The following is a 20,815-nucleotide window of genomic DNA, read 5'->3' on the forward strand; positions in this document are numbered from 1 at the left end:
CGGCAGTTTGAATCCACCAGCTGCTCTTTGGAAACCCTATGGGGCAGTTCTATTCAGTCCTATAGGGTTGCTATGGCAACAGCTTTAGTAACCCTTTTTCCTCCTGATATTCATACTGTTTTCAAAACCTTGATTCCCTCTTGCATTCTTCCCCAATGCTTAGTTCTCATCAAATGCCCCTGGTCCTTCTAGCTCTTGCTCAAATTATTCTAAGTACTTCAAAATAACACACACACACATTTTACATATATATATATATATATATATATATAAAACACTTATAATCACAAACTCAGTTCTAATGATTTCAAGTTACAACTAAAGCACTGATGTACAGCAGAACCTGGAAAAGCTCATGCTTCATGGGGAGCGGGGGGCCCTGACATGGGGCTCCTACACTGCCGACGGGACAGGGTGAGTAGCTGCGATGTCCACACAGCAGACAACGCACACCATACGACACAACACGGTAGGTGCTGTGCTGCTGCTACGGAGCAATAGGCTATTTCTATGCATAATAATGCTACACTTTTGTGTGTGTGTGTGTGTGTGATATCTATGTGTTTTGATATGACTGAAGTTTAAAAATTTTTTTTAGCCAACATTAGTGGAAATAAAGAACTTTCCAAAACATTTTGATGATATATGGGGACAAGGGAAAAGATATTCAAAACTGGGATTTCATGGCTATTTTATAATGTACAAAATCAGAGATAAATGGACCCTGAAGTTTGAGGCTCAGGAGTTATCTAAAAGATAGGAACAGAAGGTCAGTGGGGAAGGGAGATAAATGACTAGATTAGACAATGTCTGAGAAGCCAGAAGTGAGTCTGAAGCAGTTCATTACCACTAAAGAAACACAACCATATTCCAGAGTTTTCTAGGAAAAATGAGTTCATCGATGCCAGGGCTATACTGCCAATGTAGGAGGGCAAACTTTCAGTGGAGGAAGAGGAAAACAAGTTATTGTGTCATTTTGTGGCAAGGACAGTGTGCCACTTTCAAATGGCCCCCAGCAGCCTGTGAAGGAGGAACCAGGCTACAGGGCAAGAAAAAGAAAAGGGAATCCGAGTTATCAGAATAGGAGCTGGGAAGATCAAGGATCTGTGGTGAGATGGGGAACCAATGGAAATGAATGGAGGGTGCAGTCAGAGGATGAGGGCTCAGTACACTACCTTGCACACATTTGGATAAATCTCTCAAATTAAAGACGTAATGGGACTTGGCTGGTGTTGGGAGAAGGTCAATGCTCATCCTGTTATAAATCTCGACTGCGGCTTCGACGATGTTTGATGCAGTTTGCTTTACAGCTGGTGGGAAGTCACTCAGGAAGCCGTTTAAGATGGCCTGGAACCAGAAACATAATGGGAGAGGGTTAGATTTTATTTAAAAATTTTTTTACCTAATATTTATCTTTCAAATACACCAGATCTGATGATACTTTTTTCTAATAATAACCGGAAAGTCAATTCCAATGCAAGGACATCTGGGTACTAACGTCCTTCTGTTCACTCCAGAATATGTTGTCAAGAATGGGCTCACTCCTGCCTTCTCTGACTGTTCAGTGGTGCCTGAGTGGCATTCATATCTAACTAGTGAACTTACCAAGCTTTACTCTCAAGTGATTTAGACTCCTGCTGCCTGGTGGGTCCGGAGGGTCTCCGTGGAGGGCCCAAACTCACCTGGAAATGAACTAAAGTCCTTTCTCTGATTTTTATGGGTGGATAACCCACAATTCTTCGTGTAGATAACCCACAATTCTTCGTGTAGATTTAAAGTATGGCTTACTGATAACTATGAACTTCTCCCAACCCCCCGTTTTCCCATCTCAGTAAAGGGACCCACCTTCCACCAACTAAGGAATGTAGAAGTCTCTTGACACCCCCATTCTCTGTCCTCCACAAGCAATCTGGAATACATTTCTTGAATCAGTCGGCTTCCTTCTGTTTCCCTGACACTACCGCATTCCGGCATCCTCTCTTTTTATCTGGGCTTCTGCTCTCCCTCCTCACTGGCCTCTGCACTTCCTCTCTTGCCCCACTTTTGTTACCTTTAATCCTGCAAATCAGGTCATGGCAGTCCCCTATCCAAACTGTTCAACAGCTCTCGGTACACTTCCCATACCTCCATGAGGCCCTGCGTGGCCTGGCTCTGCCTCCCGGCCTGCCTCCCCACCTTACCCTTCTCCCCTCACTACTCGCTATGTCCAAGCCACACTAAACACCACACTTTTGCTCTCTCCTCCCTTAGGATCTCTGCACATGCTGCTCCCTCCTCCCAATACACAACCCCCATGACTCTCCACTTGGCTGGCACTTCTTTATCCTTTGGGTTTTAGGTTACATGTCACCTCCCCAGAGAGGTCTTCCCTGGCCACCCAATCTAAATTAAGTCTCCCCATTAGTCTGTCTCATGGCTCCCTGATGTTCTCATATACAACTTACCACAGTTTAAACGTACGTGCTTATTGGCTAGCTCCCCATCCTCAGTTGCTGGGGAAAAATCATTATAGAATTTTAAATAGATAAATTCCCATCACCATTAACCCTGGAATTACTCATGGGAGAAGCCAACAGAATGCGTATCAATATTAGCAACTCAGTCCTTGTAACTTTAGATTTAGGGCTTACATTCAAGATATTTTGAAATAAATGGAAATATTTGTTTTCTCTGACCACAATGGGCCTGTTGCTGAACATTAGTTTCAGTTGTTTATGAAGACAACCTCTCATTTTGAGCTACCTCCTTGGGGGTTTCCAACATAACATTCTCCACATGGCCCATATTTTCAGTAGGACCATTTAAACTGCAATCTTTAGATTTGATGAAAAACTAGCCAGCTGTATATGTGTGAAGGAGAACAGACAGATGAGAATTTTGATTTTATTTATGTAGATTAGTTCACTCATCTGTTTATTATCTGTCTCTGTGGTGGAAGCTCCAAGAGGACAGGGATAGCAACCATTTTGTTCAAAACGATACCAATATCTGGCAATGGTATGTGCTCAACAAATATTTGTAGGGTTCCTAAATTGATATTCATAAATCAAAATTAGCATGTAGTGGAGTTGACTGAGGACCACAGCCAGGTATTCCATTTATGAGCCTGGCTGACACGATGCGTTTGGCAGCATTGCAAAGCTCCTACGTCCACATGAGATGCACATGCGCATGAGATAGTCAGAATTCCCACAGCTTCGGGTAAGGATGCTTTGGTGTAAGGACATTACTAGTATTTTATGGGATTGATCATGGTTTTCCATTGCTATTGTTACATCTTTCTAATTAGAAATTACATTTAATTTAATGACAATACTATCAATTTAATTTTTTGTGTGCTGTTTCGGTAATCCCTAGAGTGTACAGTGATGCATATTTTTGTCATATAATTTTCTCATAAGTAAACACTAAGGTATGTATGGATTGTGGTTCAAGGAAGAGTCACCCATAACCTCACGTGTTCCAACATTTGTGCAAACAGTGACTTGCCATTAGTGGTGTGCCCCCTACATATATGTGCTATTTAATTTGGAACAGACTATAAAAGTGCAGTATTATTATTTATTGTTTTAAAACTAGTACCCAGAACCCAGTGCTGTCGAGTTGATTCCGACTCATAACAACCCTATAGGACAGAATAGTAGGTGATTAAAAACTATATATATGGGTGCGTATGTATGTATTTTACCTGTATACTTTTTAGGCTTGGTCTCCTATACACCCCCTTTACCATTTATTTCCTGCCTCTACAATGGCATTTACCCAAGTATCTTCTGTTTCTAGGATCTGTTCCTCCCTGTCAATTTGCATCCTCCAAGACTACCTTCTCCATGCAGCCTTTGCTGATTGGCTACAGTATTCTCTAGTTATGGTGCTTCATGTTCTTTCATCATCATTCTACTCAAAATAATGTCTGGTTATTGAACACTTGGAGCGCCGGTGGTGCAGTGATTAAGAGCTCAGCTGCTAACCAAGAAGGTCGGCAGTTCAAATCCACCAGCTGCTTCTTGGAAACCCTATGCGGCAGTTCTATTCTGTGCTATAGGGTTGCTATGAGTCAGAATTGACTCGAGGGCAAGGGTTTTTTGGGGGATTATTGAACACTTGGGCTGAGTACTTTGTATTTAATCTTTGAAACGACCTTACAAGGCAGGAGTCCTTATCCTTCCCATTTAAAACAGGGGGCAGTCATCCCCTAGGGAATTAGTGCACATGTGCATGCGCGCGCGTGCGCACACACACACACACACACACACACACACACACACACACACAAACCCATTGCTGTTGGGTTGATTCCGACTCACAGTGACCCTACAGGACAGAGTAGAACCGCCCCACAGGGTTTCCAAGGAGCAGCTGGTCGATTTGAACACCAAGCTCTTAACCACTGTACCACCAGGGCTCCAAAGGAATTAGCACAGGTGGATGACATATGGGTGGGTGGTCTTGTTGGAGGTGGTGGTGGTGGTGGCAGGGGCGGAGTGCTGTTTTACCTATGTTGAGCTTGAGCTCATTCTGGGAACAGCAGGTGTTGCTGCTTGATGGGCAACTGGACACACAGACCTGGTGGTCAGGTATGAGGGGAGAACACAGGTGAGGGCTGGCTGGGCAATGGATGAGATCTGTGAAGACACAAAGGCCTAGGATGTAGCTTTCCTTAAAGGCAGGGGCTGTGTTTTTGACAATCTTTTTGCATTCCTAAAACTATCTCCGGGGCCACCAACAAAGAGGCAGGGATACAAATGCCTGTCAGCTTCTCCCCAGATGTTTCTGTGTTACCTGGTTTCTGCTCAGGGAAGGGATAGGGGGGCTCCTTAGAAACACTTTTATCGTGGGAGTCTTATATGTGTATATTTCCTGCTTGCCTAGGTTTAAATCCACACTCACCTGAAAGATCTGTTTCAGACTGTGCTCGGAGGGCATCGGGAGGCACAGCATGCTGAAGTGGCGGATGAAGCGGGGGGTCACAGGGTTGCGGCCACCACCGGGAGGTGCACATGCTGATACAATCGTTACATCCTAGGAGGGGAGAGGTCCACTCGGGTCACCCAGCAAAGAAAGTGGAGGCTCTGCCCATCCCAACAGCAAGACACAAAGTCAACGGTTTCTGAGGGCCTACTAAATGCCAGCATTGCTCTCGAAGCTTCAGACGCATTATCTGACTCAAGCCTCACAACAGCCCCAGGAGATCACTGTTATTGTCCCCATTTTATCGGTGGGAAAAAATCAAGGCCCTGGATGGCTAAGTAATTTGTTCAAGGTCCTTCAGTTAACTCATCTACCTTGTATAAATACTCTCATGTAAAAACTTAAACTACCATAAGAATTTGTATCTGACGTTAAGATATATTCATTCTTTCAGCAAATACTAAGTAGCAGGCTTTGTGCTACTTACACATAGCAGGCATTATGCTGGGCTCTTGTGGCTAAAACGGAGAGAAAAAGTCTCTTTCTCCCTGCCTTCATGGAGCTTGGGGGTAGGCTAGAGCTTAATGCTATAAGCGAATAATCTCAGAAATAAATACGTGAATATTAACCATGGTGAGTTTTTTGAAGGAAGGGATGTAATGCTATGTCAATGCTTGATACTGGAACCTAACTTAGCCCATGAGGTCAGAAAAGATTTCACAAAGTGTGAGTGGAGATCCAAAGACTGATAAGAATCAAGAGACAAGGACAAAGTGGGGAAGCAGGGTACATATCATGCAAAGGGAACAGCGTGTGCAAATTCCTTCAGTGGGAGGGGAGCCCTAAAACCAACAGAAAGGCACTGATGCGTTTTAAGAATGGGATGACAGCATCTGAAAAGACCACTCTGGCTGTCTGCAGGCTGGGGACAGGCTGCAGGGACATGGAGACCAGTGGTGGTCTCAGCATTCCAGGAAAGAGATGGCTTGGCTTCACATGAGGGAAATGGGGATGAAAAGAAATAATTGATCAGACAAATATTTACTGTGATTAGCCTATATGTTAGGAGGAAATTCTGGAACCTGGAAAAGCCAGTGAAGAAAAAATACAAAGCTGATACTTTTAGAAATTGATCAAGTTTCTAGGAGGCCTGAAAAAGTAGATGAGCGGTTTCTCTGGAACGCACCTCTCTTCTTCTTGGCCTCCGATCTATACTACGAAGGCCTGAGGTAGGTAGGTTCCTGTTACTATGTGAATTCAGCTCCAACAAGCAACAGCCTAAGCTCATCATAAAGATAAGGGGGAGACAGGTCAGGAGCTCACAGTCTAATGGTGAAGAATAAGACATAGGTGATCACACAAACAGCTCTAATTCAAGACAGAGCATGATGGTCATTAACAGAGACACACAAAATGTTCCACATAGGTAAATGAGGACAGCATATTGAAATGGGGTACAGGGAAGGCACTGTGAGAGAGGTAATTTGGAGATGGACCTTGAAGGAGCTGGAAGATTCTAGTGGCAGAGCTGGAGAGTGAAGGCCTTCCAGGCAGGGGACACCCTCACAAAGGCACATGGGTGGGGGTAACAGGTACAGCCAGGAGAAAACAAGCCATCTGCTTCAGAGGGGTTGTGGGGCATGTGTTGGGGGCAGTGAGAGACACCTGGGTCAGAACAGCAGTCTGTGGCCCTATGATGGAGACCCTGAACTCCATAGTGGGGCATTTCCACATAACTCATTTGGCAGGAGTCACCGGACACCTGAGTTGAAGACTGGCATAGTGGGAGGTTTGACCTGGTCATTCCCTTCCTACCCTCATATTCCTGGCAAAGAGACAGGGAAATTCTAGAAGACTACAGCTTACAGTGGAGATAATAATCTTCCTTCAACAGGCTATTGGAAAGATAGTTAGAAAAACTCTTGTGGAAAGTAGAAAGCCTTATGCAAAAGGATGGCTTTGTTTGCTAGGTGTCCTAATTTCATTCTGACTGTTTTCAGGAGAGACCTTCCTGTTGAATACAGACTGCAGATAGTCTGGGAGAAGAAAGCTGCTGACCTCTTCCTGGCAGCTGAGTGTAGGCTTATCTCCCATCCCAGGCTCCCTGTACGAGTGACCAAGAGGTCCCTTTCTCGGGACCTACTCCCTGTGCCCCTTCAATTCTCACTTCCACTGCAGCTTGTCCTATCTCTTCAGGCTCCATTTCCCTCTCTGCCACTTACTCTTACTTTATTCTTCCTCTTTAAAGAATGACGATGTCTTACTTATAGGAAAAATCATGATTCATCTCAAATGCTCTGCTTTTTGTGATTGCAGCATTTCACCTGTCATTTTCCATGGTAACTCACCCTTCCTTGGCTTAGGCTTTTGCCAGAATATGTTGTTGTTGTCAGATGCCATCACTCAGAATTGATTCTGACTCATGGCAACCCCATGTGTGCAGCGTAGAGTGGCTTCATAGGGTTTTCAAGGCTATGATCTTTCAGAAGCAGACTACCAGGCCTGTGTTCCATGGTGCCTCTGGGTAGGTTTGAACCACCAACCTTTAATTTAGTAGATGTGTGCCACCCAGGTTTGCTGTGAGCTCCACTAGAGGAGAGATTTTTGACAGTTTTACTCTGGCATCCCTCACTAGAAAAGGACATCATGTTTGGAAAGCAGAGGGCCGATAAAAGTGAGGGAAATCCTCAATGAGATGAACTGACACAATAGGGTCAACAATGGGTTCAAACACATCAAAGATCATGGAGATGGCATGGGACCGAGCAACGTTTCATTCTGTCGTTATGAGTTGGAGCCAACTTGATGGCAACTAACAACAACAATAATCCCCAGGACATAAAATAGTTCGGGCACATAGCAGATGCTCAATAAATACTTGTTGAATGAATGAACGAATGCATAGACTTTTTACCCACTCTTGCAGTTTAAATTGATAGACTCTGTGTCTATTATGTTGCATTAAATGCTCAATATATATAAAAGTCTAAAGTAACCTGTTCTTTTTGGCTTCTAATTACAACTTATATTCTGAATTTTTATCTTCCTGTTCATGCTTTCTCCAGAGTTCTTGCTTAAGAAGTCAACAGCTTGAATAGAGCTCTACTTAGATGTCCCAACGCACCTGAGTTTAACACGGGAGACAGGGAGGAATCTTGGGTAAAAGCACAGATTCGTGAGTCAAATGGCCTGGGTTCTAATCCCAGTTCTGTCATTCAGCAGTGTGACCTTGGGCTGATTACCTAACTGTTAATGCTCTGGTCCTCTGTTTTTCATCTGTAAAATGAGGCTAATAGCACTGTCTTATAGAAAACTGGGAAAGTTAAATGAGTTAGTAAGTGAGAGGCACTTAGAACAGTGTCTGGTACAAGTAAATGTTTGTTTTTATTGTGAGCAAAACTAAACTCACCCTCCTTTTCTGTCTAGGCTGGTGGTTCACATTCTCCCAAACAGAAATAGGGCAGTCAGCCTAGGTTCCTATTCTTCCCTCAGTCTCCACACTCCACAGTCCTATTAATCTTCCCCTCACCCCTGCTGGTCACACTGGGCTCTAACTCTCTTCTCCTCTCGGATCCTGCAGTTGCCTCTGGTCTTGCCTCCTCTCTTGTCTATCCCTACCGTGTAGCCAGTGGAACCTTTCCATATAAATTCCTTCAGAGGCTCCCCATCACTCAAATGGCAAATTCGCATTCCTTATCCAGGATGCCTCCTCTGAAAACCTCCCAGGTGTCCTCTCCTGCTGCTTTGGTGTTCACACGTCACACTGCATGGCATTTCATAGTCCCTGCCCCTGAGCTGGAAAACATTCCCTTTGTCCTGCTCTGCCTTCAAAATACAGCTTTGAAATCACTTTCTCTGGGTACGCTTCTCTCATGCTCGACCCAGCTCTACGAAGTCTCCCTCTTGTCTCTCCACTCATCACCCTGCATTAAAAATACACATCCTGTCCACTCTGAAGCTGAGCCCTTGGGAGGCGGAGGCTGTCTCACTTGTCTGTGAACCTCTGAATCAAGCATGGCAGGAACTCAACTGAATGAACTGAATTACACGAATTAAATTGAAAGGCATCAGAGAAACACTGAAGTCACGTTCCTTCCTTTGCCATTTAAATTTAATTACACAAAGTAATTTAAAACCAAAAGCAACCTGTATTTCTTTCCAAAAGAGTTTGTTTCTGTCATAAAATCCGCCAAAATCTTGGTACTGCCGGAGTAATTCAATGGGAGGCTGAGAGCCATAGCGATCCAGTCTGGGCATGTTTAAATCATCAACAAAAATCACCACTCGTTTGTTTCCTGGTGCTCCTGGGGGGAAAGAAAATGAATTTAAGAATTATGATTTGCCCTTGGAAAACGTCAGACAAAGCTTAGGTACGGATTTGGATAAAGTGGACACCTTGTAGACCATCATGAGCTCAGTTCTTTCTTGAGTGAGGAAGGGTCCAGCAGAGTCTCTCCCTGAGGAGGACAGCCCTCTCCCTGGCCCCATCTGGACCCCTTCCGGGAGACATGGACCTGGCCAGAACGTCCATGTTGTCAGGTGCCCACGCCCCCTCACTCTCAGAAGCACGTGACCTCCAGTTAGATCTGAACTTTTCTCAGTCTTAGCACAGCTGCTGCCCTTGCCAACTGTGTGGCCTGAACATGGGGTGAAGAAGGTCATTTTATTTTCACATTAGGAAGCAGAACACCGAAGGTTTCCTTACACAAATGCCATCTACCACCCTCACAGGGAAAATAGGGCTGGGTGTTAAAAAACATGCTGATCACATCAAAGAGAAATGCGGTATAGTGCGGGTGCACAATACCACATTTAACTTCCAGAAAGTCAATATACATACTCATCAGAAAAAAAAAAAAAAAGATTGAGTGATGGCTGGGGCAAGAGAATGACCCAGGTAGAGCTGGTGACTCCACCTAATCAGCAAATAGGCACATCCCTGTGGTTGAGATTAACTACAGAAGACGCTTCCAAGGTAACTGAGGCAAACTCTGTGCTCCATCCCATCCTCTGGTCCCTGGAAGCCAGGTACTAGGGCAGGGAATGGGGAAAGATTCTAACAGAATCACTCATAAAGATATGAGCCCTCCACCAGAAAGACAGACAAGCATCTGTTGCCCTGTGCATAACTGGGCAGAAAAAAGAGAAAAGGAAAGAAGAGGTCAGTGAAGCATCTGGTATCTCCACTGTTTAGGGTAGAAAGGCCAACAGGATGATAAACAACGTGGAAGAGAGCAGAGTTTGAGCATCTGGCCAGTATCCCACCCAGGAAGGCTATGAATGGGCAAGTGGACTCCAGCAGCAAGAGGCTATGGGGTGCACCTCCGGGGGGTGAGAGTGAATGGGATCTGAAAGACTGCTTCCCAACATCAGAGAGACTTCCAGTGGGGAGGCCAGTGCTTGGCCTGTGGGGGACTCTTTGGGAGTCCCTCAGAAAGCCCACTCCTGGAAGCCTTTCCCATATAGCTTGAACAGTAATTCAGTGCCAGAGAAGCAGGGTCAGTCCACAGAGTTGTTGGGTGTTACTGAGTGAGTCCTGACTCATAGTGACCCTGTGCACACCAGAGCAAAACACTGCCCAGTCCTGAGCCATCTTCACCATCATTATAATGCTTGAGCCCATTGTTGCAGCCACTGTGTCAATTCATCTCGTTGAGGGTCTTCTTTTTTCTGACATTCTACTTTAGCAAGCATGATGTACTTCCCCAGGAATTGGTCCCTCCTGGTAACATGTCCAAAGTATGTGAGACAAAGTCTTGCCATCCTCGCTTCTAAGGAGCATTCTGGCTGTATCTCTTCCAAGACAAATTTGGTATATTCAATATTCTTTGCCAGCACCATACTTCAAAGGCATTAATTTTTCTTTGGTCTCCTTATTCATTGCCCAGGTTTCAAATGCATATAAGGTGATTGAAAACACCATTGCTTGGGTCAGGCACCTTAGTTAAGAGTCTGGCTGCTAACCAAAAGGTCAGCAGTTCAAATATACCAGATGCTCCTTGGAAACCCTATGGGGCAGTTCTACTCTGTTCTATAGGTTCACTATGATTTGGAATCCACTAGACAGCAAGGGTTTTTTTGTTTGTTTTTTAATACATGCAGACCTCGCCAGATGGAATATATAGGAATCACATTGACTATACATGTGGAAGGAGATGATGGAGAAAATCAGTATCATTAATCCGAACAAGGCCAGGGGCCGACTGCAGAACAGACCATCAATTGCTCATATACAAGTTCAAATTGAAGCTGGATAAAATTAAACAAGTCCACAGGAGCCAAAATATGACCTTGAGTATATCCCATCTGAATTTAGAGACAAACTCAAGAATAGGTTTGATGCATTGCATATTAATGACTGAAGACCAGACGAGTTGTGGGATGACATCAAGATCATCATACATAAAGCAAAAGGTCGTTAAAAAGACAGGAGAGAAAGAAAAGACCAAAAAGGATCTCAGAAGAGTCTCTGAAACTTGCTCTTCAATGTCAAGTAGCTAAAGCAAATGGAAGAAATGATGATGTAAAAGAGCCGAATGGAAGATTTCAAAGAGAAGACAAAGTATTATAATGAAATGTGCAAAGACTGGAGTTAGAAAACCAAAAGGGAAGAACACATTTGACATTTCTCAAGCAGAAAGAACTGAAGGATTCTATGAGCAAAAAATTGAATGATGCAGAAAGCATCAAAAGAAGACAGAATGAATATACAAAGTCACTGTACCAACAAGAATTTGTCGATGTTTAATCATTTCAGGAGACAGCATATGATCAAAAGCCGATGGTACTGAAGGAAGGAGTCGAAGCTGCACTCAAGGTGTTGGCAAAAAACAAGGCTCCAGGAATTGGCAGAATACTAATTGAGATGTTTTGACAAATGGATGCAATGCTGGAAGTGCTCAGTCGTCTACGCCAGGAAACTTGGAAGACAGACAACTGGAAGAGATGCATAGTTGTGCCCATTCCAAAGAAAGGTCATCCAGTGGAACATGGAAATTATCGAACAGTATCACTAATGTCACATGCAAGTACAAATACGCTAAAGATAATTTAAAAACGGTTGCATCAGTATGTCAATAGGGAACTGCCAGGAATTCAAACCAGTTTCAGAAGAGGATGTGGAATGAGGAATATCATTGCTGATGTCAGACGGATCCTAGCTGAAAGCAGGGAACACCAGAAAGATATTTACCTGTGTTTTATTGACTATGTGAAGGCATTCGACTGTGTTGATCATAACAAATTTGTGAAGAATGGGAATTCCAGAACACTGGAACCTGTATATGGAACCTGTATATAGACCAAGAGGCAGTTGTTCAAACAGAACAAGGGGATACTGCATGATTTTAAATCAGGAAAGGTGTGGGTCAGGGTTGTATCCTTCCAGCATACTTATTCAATTTGTATGCTGAGCAAATAATCCGAGAAGCTGGACTATATGAGGAACGGGACATTGGGATCAGAGGAAGACTCATTAACAACCTGCATCATGCAGATGACACAACCTTGCTTGCTGAAAGTGAAGACTTGAAGCACTTACTGATGAGTATCAAAGACTATAGCCTTCAGTATGGATTTCACCTCAACATAAAGAAAACAAAAATCCTTACAGTTGGGCCAATAAGCAACATTATGATAAATGGAGAAAAGGTGGAAGTTGTCAAGGATTTCATTTTACTTGGATCCACCATCAATGCCCATGGAAGCAGCAGTCAAGAAATCAAATGCCATATTGCATTCGACAAATTTGCTGCAAAAGACCTCTTTAAAGTGTTAAAAAGCAGAGACGTCACCTTGAGAACTAAGGTGCACCTTACCCAAGCCATGATATTTTCAACTGCCTCATATGCATGTGAAAGCTGGAGAATGAATACGGAAGACCAAAGAAGAATTGATGCATTTAAATTATGGTGTTGGTGAAGAATACTGAATATGCCATGGACTGCCAGAAGAATGAACAAATCTGTCTTGGAAGAAGTACAACCTGAATGCTCCTTAGAAGAGAGGATGGTGAAACTTTGTCTCATGTGCTTTGGGCATGTTATCAGGAAGGATCAGTCCCTGGAGAAGGACATCATAGTTGGTAGAGGGTCAGTGAAAAAGGAAGACCCTCAATGAGATGGACTTACACAGTGGCTGCAACAATGGGCTCAAATACACCAACGATTGTGAGCATGGCTCAGGACTGGGCAGTGTTTTGTTCTGTTGTGTATAGGGTCGCTATGAGTCGGGACTGACTAGATGGGAACCTAACAACAATAGCAATATTTTTGTCTTGTGCATTGCTTTAGTGATTTATTAGCTTAATTAATAATTTATGCGGGACAAACTAAAACGCTAATTCTTACCTAGAATATTTTTTCTTTTCCGCTCCAATTTTGACTCAATGATCTCTTGTGTTCTTGCAGATGAAGTTTGAGCAGAAAAATTTAGATAAACAGGAACATAGCCAGCTGATTCTTGAATTTTATTTAGCAATCCTTTTGCAATAACAGACTTTAAAATTTAAAAAAAGTATGTTAGTTGATTTCAAATTCAAAATAATATTTTTCCATTGTCTATATTAGTAATGATCCAATAGGATCAGTAAGAAACAGGATAGAAAGGTGAGAGGTTAAAGCTGTATTGGAATGTCTGTTCTGCTCTTGCTGGAGATTCCATTTAGTTATATCTATGAGAGCCAAAGAAATATTTCAATTGACTCTATCTCAGCCAAAAGCTTTCTTCTATTTTCATACCCAAATCCATTCTGAATACCATACAAGCCAATTTGATAGCAAGAGTCACAGAAGGGCCCAAACAAATGCTCTATTTCTTTTCGAAATAATGGAACCTGGAGACAGTGAAATCCTGTTTATGTGGAATCCCCAAAACCAAGAAGTCCAACAACTAGCATTTCTCCCCATGCTTGACTTTTTTCCACAACAGTCAAATGACACTGTTGTTGTGTTAGGTAAATAGGCAGAGGGACAGGCTGACCTTCATCAACAGTCTACTGGGGACACAAGCTGCCCTGACCAATTCCTATCCTAACCAGTGCAGCAGGCAGCCCCAGAAACTTCAAGGGCACACGAACGATGGCCCATAGGATGCTCTGGTTTATATAATATTGACACCGAGGATTTATTCTGAAATTGGCAAACTTTGCAACAATTACTAGGGTTTGTATAGATTCAGCATAGCTACCTTCTTCCTGAAAAAGTTATCAAAATTTAAAAGAATTTCCCGAGAAATAATGTATGATTTCTTACGCTTACAATTCTAAGTCCATCATGTTCTCAATTTGGACATTCTTGTATGATACGGGTTTCCTACCTTGCCGACTCCAGTGATTCCAGTAAACAGCACTGAATGCTTGACTGCCAGTAGTTTTTCCATTAGATACCCAAAGCGCACCGTGTCAGTTGTGGGGACAAGCATTTCGAAAAATGGAACATCTCGGCTGTACTTGAAGGCAGGTATGATTCGTTCCCAGGGGTCCAGCCGTTTGGTTTCAAAGTCCATGTGAATGCTCCACAGATCACCAGAACTGGGAAGCTAAAGTATAAAGTTAAACACTGCCTTCAACAGGATTGACTTATGGGAAGAGAAATAATCCCACAGAAACACAGGAAGTCAAAGAATGTGAATGGATTTGGATTTCTTTTTTCTTCCTGGGTAGCTGACTCTAATTCTTTAAACACAATCATGCGACACAATGCATGAGAAAATCTGAGGTATTGATTATATTGTTGTTATTGTTGTGTGCCATTGAGTCAATCTATACTCTGTCTTCTAGGGTTGCTATGAGTCAGAACTGACTGGATGGCAGTAGGTTTGTTTTTGTTTTTTTAAATAATTGATAGAGAAGGTGAGTTAGACAGAAAGTAGATTAAAGGCAAGGGAATAATAAATAGGCTATCTTAATAGCCCAGAAAAGAAATGATAAGCATCTCAATATTCCAGAGGCAATGATGATAAAGAGAACAGGAGATAAAATTTACTGGACTTAGTGTTTCATTGGTAACGGGAAGATGATTAGCAAAGAAAGAATCTATAATACTCCCTGGGTCTTGGCTAGTGCTGGGTGGCTCTAAGGCCACTAACAAAGACAATGAATACAAGTCCAATAGCCCATTCATTGGGATTTGCAGAGAGGAGGAGGAATCCAACTTGTCATCTGGACTCCTTGCTGCTACCCAGATGGTATGACCACTGCCAGGCCAGACCAAATATTCCCTGGTCACAATCCATCAATGGCATCTCACAGCACTCAAGAGAAAAGCCAAAGTCTTTATGGTAAGGCCCTATATGATCTGCCTCTCTGCCACCTCTCTGACCTCATCTCCTACCCCACTCTCTCTTGGTCATTCCACTCTGACGTCGCCAGCCTCCCTGCTCCTTCTCAAGCTTGCCAAGCACTTTAACAAATCATGGCCTTTGTACTTGCATTTTCTTCTTACAGGAATGCTTTATCCTTCAATAATCTCTAGCACTTTGACTTTCTTCAAGACTCTGTCCAAATCTGACCTTATTAGCAAAGCTTCCCTGACTGCCATATGTAAAATCCCCCATTTCACCACGGCACTCCCTATCACCCTTGCTTTGCTTAATTTTTCTCCATAGCTGTCATCACCATCTGATGTGTATTTGTTTGTCTCCTTCTGACTCCCTCTACTCCAATGTAAGATCTGTGAGGCTACAGACTTTGGGTACTTTCTTTAATCTTAGTACCCAGAATTGTGCCTACCATGTAATAGATTTCAATAAATATTTGTTGAATTGAATGTTGAACGCTTGCTCTGGGCCATCTTCTGCTGCCCTTTGATGATATCAGATCACTTCCTGTAGCCCAGTGGGCTCTGTCCGTAGTTCATCCAGTCCAATTATGATGCAATCATTTTGAGGATTCAGCAGGGTTTTATAACCACAGGTGTTAGGTTCCATTAATATAAAGGTCCTAATCCACAGGTCTGATTCTTTACTCAGGAAACTTTTTTTTTTCCTCTTACTAACTTCTTGTTTTTATATAATTTAGAATTTACAGAAACATTAAAATAATAGCACAAAGAACTCCCACATAGCCTTTATTCAGGTTACCTGACTGTTCAAGTTTTGCCCCACTTATCTTTCTCTCACTCTACGAGAGTCAGCTGTAGACAACATTCCCCCTTACCCTAGACACTTGAGTGTGTATTTCCTAAAAACAAGGATATTTTCTTACATAATCACAGTAACATGATCAAAAGTAGGAAACGAAACACTGACATTATTATCTATTTTACATTCCATATTTAAATCTCCCCAATTGTTCCCATAATGCCATTTAGAGCTACATGTTTCTTAGTCTAGGATCCAATTCAAGACCATGCATTGAATTTAGCTGCATCTCTTTAGTCCCTTTTAATCTAGAGAAGTTCCTTGGCTTTCTTTTTCTCCCAGACATTGTGAAGAATATGGGCCAGGTTATTATCATTATTTTTTATTTATTGTGTTTTAAGTGAAAGTTTACAATTCATGTCAGTCTCTTATATACAACTCATACCCACCTTGCTATGTACTCCTAGCTGCTCTCCCCCTAATGAGACAGCATGCTCCTCCTCTCCACCCTGTGTTCCCCGTGTCCATTCAGGCAGCTCCTGTCCTCCTCTGCCTTCTCATCTCCCCTCCAGGCAGGAGCTGCCCACGTAGTCTCATGTGACTACTTGAGCAAAGAAGCTCACTCCTCACTAGTATCATTTTCTGTCTTATAGTCCAGTCCAATCCCTGTCTGAAGAGTTGGCTTCAGGAATGGTTCTAGTCTTGAGCTAACAGGTCAGATTATTTTATAGACTGCTCTTCAGTTTGGGGTTTCCAGGCGTATGCTCACGATTAGATTCAGGTCATGCATTTTTTAAAGGAATACCACAGAAGCAAAGTTATTTCCTTCTCAGTGCACCATATGCAGAGGCACAGGTTTGCCCCAACACCGCTGATGTTAAATTGATCACTAGATAAGGTGGTGCCTGAAAGTTTTCTCTACTGTAAAGTTTTTTTTTTTTTTTTTTTTCAGATTTTACTGTATTTTTGCCTTTGCAAATAATCAGTAATTTGTGGGGAGATACTTTGAAACTGTATAAATATTCTGTTTCTCATGAAACTTTCACCCACTAGTTGCAGCATCCATTGATGGTTCCTGCCTAAATCAACTATTACTATTGCGAAATGACAGCTTTGTAACCCCATCATTCCTTCTGCATAGATTAGTTGTCATTCTCCTGGAAGGAAGAGCTTTTCCTTCTCCCCAATTTATGTATGTATATTTTTATTACAACAGTATGGATTCACATATTTTTATTTTATTTAGCAAGTTATAATCCATTGCTATCATTATTGATTTTAATGCTCAAATTTTCCCATATCTCCATCATTCTTTAAACACTTCTTTACTATCTGGCATGAGAAGATGTTCTACTTTCATTTTATACTTTCCCTGCCCCATCCTGGAATTAGCTATTTATTGAGGAGCCCTGTTTCCCTTTAATGGAGAAGAGTATTTAGGAATTAATTATGCTTATTGCTATAGAGGTGTCATTGCTTCTTGTTCCTTTCGGCACACAGTGCCATGAAATTTATGTATGGATGGATATCTAGCTAGCTAGCCCCATTTTCATACATTTATATGTATACAGAGGAGCTCTGGTGGCACAGTGGTTAAGTGTTCAGCTACTAACCAAAAGGTCGGTGGTTTGAACTTACTAGCTGCTCTATGGGAGAAAGATGTGGCAACCTGATTCTGTAAAGATTACAGCCTTGGGAACCCTATGGGGCAGTTCTGCTCTGTCCTGTAGGGTCACTATGAGTTGGAATTGACTTGATGGCAACAGGTTTTTTTTTTTTTTTTTAATGTATACATATTTAAAAATAAGCCATGAGTTCATACTGATACCTTTAGTTCCAATCTAGTAAGAGAAAGTATATTCTAATCCTTCTCCTTCCACATTTGTAAATCCCTTTTCTAACAGTGAGAAATGTGGCTGCCATTGTTGTCAAAATATTTATTCATTTACTCAGTCTTAGAATGTACAGCAAGTAGTTTTAGACTTGCTAATTTATCTCACTATGAAAAATAAATCTACTAACTACAGTTTGATATTGTATGGAATATCACAGTGAATTTTTATATATTTTTACACCTTACTCTCTTTTTATGGCCTGGAGAGGACTTCTAATTTTTTGTTTGTTTGTTTAATTTAATAATGTTATCTAAGGTTGGGAAAAAATTGAACAGTTTAAAAACACTTTAGTCAAGAATATATATTTCCAGTAAAACTAGGGCTCTTAAAGTTTCAGTCTTAAATTTTAATTTTAATGATTCGGAATTACCATGTCAAAATTTAATTTATTTGGCTCTTACCCTGGCATCAGGATTGTCATCAAATTGGGTTCTAATGAATGTATCAAAAGAATCCCAGTAGTTTTCAGTTAAGTTTCCACCCACAGACCATAAATAACAGAACACAAAAGTCTGACATAGTACAGTGTTCAGTTTTGTTTGTTCCTGAAAGAATAAAGATAAACAGTTTTAATATTTCATAAGTAAAAATCGGAAGAATCCTAAACTGTGAAGTCTAAAGACTTTTTTCTTTCTTTTAGGTTCAAATATTCTTAAAGAGGCACAGTCCTTCATGGGTTGGTCCGCAGAACAGCGTTTCCATTTAGTCATACATATTTGAACACCCTGAAAACGAATGGCAAGGTATATGCAGAAAAAGAATCCCAAGGTTGTCTTTCAACCTGCTATTACAACTCCATTTGATGCCTGCATGAAGCTGTTTACACAGCTGCTGGATGGATGGACACATACAGGGAACGTGACAAAGACTGAGGGAATGGAAACGTTGAAGAGAGGAGTAAACTAGAGGGCGCCTAACACTCCTTCCACCTGTGAGTTTCTGTGCACCCAACCATAGTCATCAGTCCCCTGAAAAATTAATTTGAAAAAGAAAAGATCATATCATAGAAAATTTGGAGTTATTTGCAAAGCATCTACATAATAACCTCATTTTCCCAGCTTCATAGCAGTAAGAAAATCCTTCATACCATTGTCAAGTTAATGCCATCTTTTGCAAGGATCAAAGACTCCAATAAGCAACAAAGTGTACTAATTTTGCTGATGTTGACTTGGGGAATCGCTTGGCTGCACTTTTTATGGATAAAATTTAAACCATCATCAACATAACGCTGAAAAAGGTTCAATATATATTCCTGGGTTTCTTCATTCAGCTGAAAATAAAGCAAAACTATTTTATCAAGACTTCATAAGATATATAATTAAGTTTGGAAACAGGTTGATTCAAATCTGTACATTTCAATATATTCGAAAAGTCACAAGCTATGAAACAAGTTAAATTTTAAAAAACCAACTTCTATGACTAGGAGGGACACATAGGGGATTCTGGTGGCAATAATATTCTGCTTCTTGCTCTGGCGGTGCATACACAGGTGTTCATTTTACAATTATTTCTTAAACTGTCAACATATATATTTCAAGTACTCTTCCGTGATGACGATGTCTGTCACAACTAAGAACAATGAAAGAGAAAAAACATAAAAGAAAAGAATTTTTTTTAATTAATTTTTATTAAGCTTCAAGTGAACATTTACCATTCCAATCAGTCTGTCACATGTAGGTTTACATACATCTTACTCCCTTCTCCCACTTGCTCTCCCCCTATTGAGTCAGCCCTTTCAGTCTCTCGTTTCGTGCCAATTTTACCATCTTCCCTCTCTCTCTATCTTCCCACCCCCCCTCCAGTCAAGAGTTGCCAACACACTCTCCCGTGTCCACCTGATTTAATTAGCTCACTCTTCATCAGCATCTCTCTCCCCCCCGCTGACCAGTCCTTTTCATGCCTGATGAGTTGCCTTCGGGGATGGTTCCTGTCCTGTGTCATCAGAAGTTCTGGGGAGCATTGTCTCTGGGATTCCTCTAGTCCCAGTCATACCATTAGGTATGGTCTTTTCATGAGAATTTGGGGTCTGTATCCCATTGGTCTCCTGCTCCCTCAGGGGTTCTCTGTTGTGCTCCCTAACAGGGCAGACATTGATTGTGGCCGGGCACCAACTAGTTCTTCTGGTCTCAGGATAATGTAGGTCTCTGGTTCATGTGGCCCTTTCTGTCTCTTGGGTTCTTAGTTGTCGTGTGGGCTTGGTGTTCTTCCTTTGCCTTTGCTCCAGGTGGGTTGAGACCAATTGATGTATCTTGGACGGCCACTTGTTGGCATTTAGGACCCCAGGCGCCACAATTCAAAGTGGGATGCAGAGTGTTTTCATAATAGAATTATTTTGCCCATTGACTTAGAAGTCCCCTCAAACCATGTTCCCCAGACCCCAGCCCCTGCTCTGCTGACCTTTGAAGCTTTCATTTTATCCCGGAAACCTCTTTGCTTTTAGTCCAGTCCAACGAGGCTGACCTTCCTTGTATTGAGTGTTGTCTTTCCCTTCACCCAAAGCAGTTCTTATCTACTGATTGATCAATAAAAAGCCCTCTCCCTCCCTCCCTCCCTCCCCCCTTTGTAACCACAAAAGTATGTGTTCTTCTCCGTTTTTTCTGTTTCTCAAGATCTTATAATAGTGGTCTTATACAATATTTGTCCTTTTGCCTCTGACTCATTTCGCTCAGCATAATGCCTTCCAGATTCCTCCATGTTATGAAATGTTTCAGAGATTCGTCACTGTTTTTTATCGATGCGTAGTATTCCATTGTGTGAATATACCACAATTTATTTACCCATTCATCCGTTGACGGACATCTTGGTTGCTTCCAGCTTTTTACTATTGTAAACAGAGCTGCAATAAACATGGGTGTGCATATATCTGTTTGTGTGAAGGCTCTTGTATCTCTAGGGTATATTCCGAGGAGTGGGGTTTCTGGGTTGTATGG

General features: G+C 42.0%; 1 protein-coding gene across 3 annotated transcripts in view; it reads right to left on the minus strand.

Moving 5' to 3' along the window:
• Positions 1 to 20,815, minus strand: part of DNAH6 (dynein axonemal heavy chain 6) — a 315,642-nt gene that overhangs the window by 128,154 nt on the left and 166,673 nt on the right. For 2 of the 3 annotated variants that reach the window (XM_049856188.1, XM_049856190.1), the window contains exons 36-42: positions 18,973 to 19,155; positions 18,287 to 18,430; positions 14,227 to 14,448; positions 13,260 to 13,407; positions 9,058 to 9,215; positions 4,891 to 5,022; positions 1,176 to 1,347 (exon numbers count right to left, since the gene is read on the minus strand). In XM_049856188.1, the coding sequence (XP_049712145.1) occupies positions 1,176 to 1,347; positions 4,891 to 5,022; positions 9,058 to 9,215; positions 13,260 to 13,407; positions 14,227 to 14,448; positions 18,287 to 18,430; positions 18,973 to 19,155 (1,159 nt within the window). The remainder of the gene's footprint in view (positions 1 to 1,175; positions 1,348 to 4,890; positions 5,023 to 9,057; positions 9,216 to 13,259; positions 13,408 to 14,226; positions 14,449 to 18,286; positions 18,431 to 18,972; positions 19,156 to 20,815) is intronic. The other variant, XM_049856189.1, reaches the window with a different exon arrangement.

This window comes from Elephas maximus, chromosome 17, assembly GCF_024166365.1.
Source record: "Elephas maximus indicus isolate mEleMax1 chromosome 17, mEleMax1 primary haplotype, whole genome shotgun sequence".
Taxonomy (NCBI): Eukaryota; Metazoa; Chordata; class Mammalia; order Proboscidea; family Elephantidae; genus Elephas; species Elephas maximus.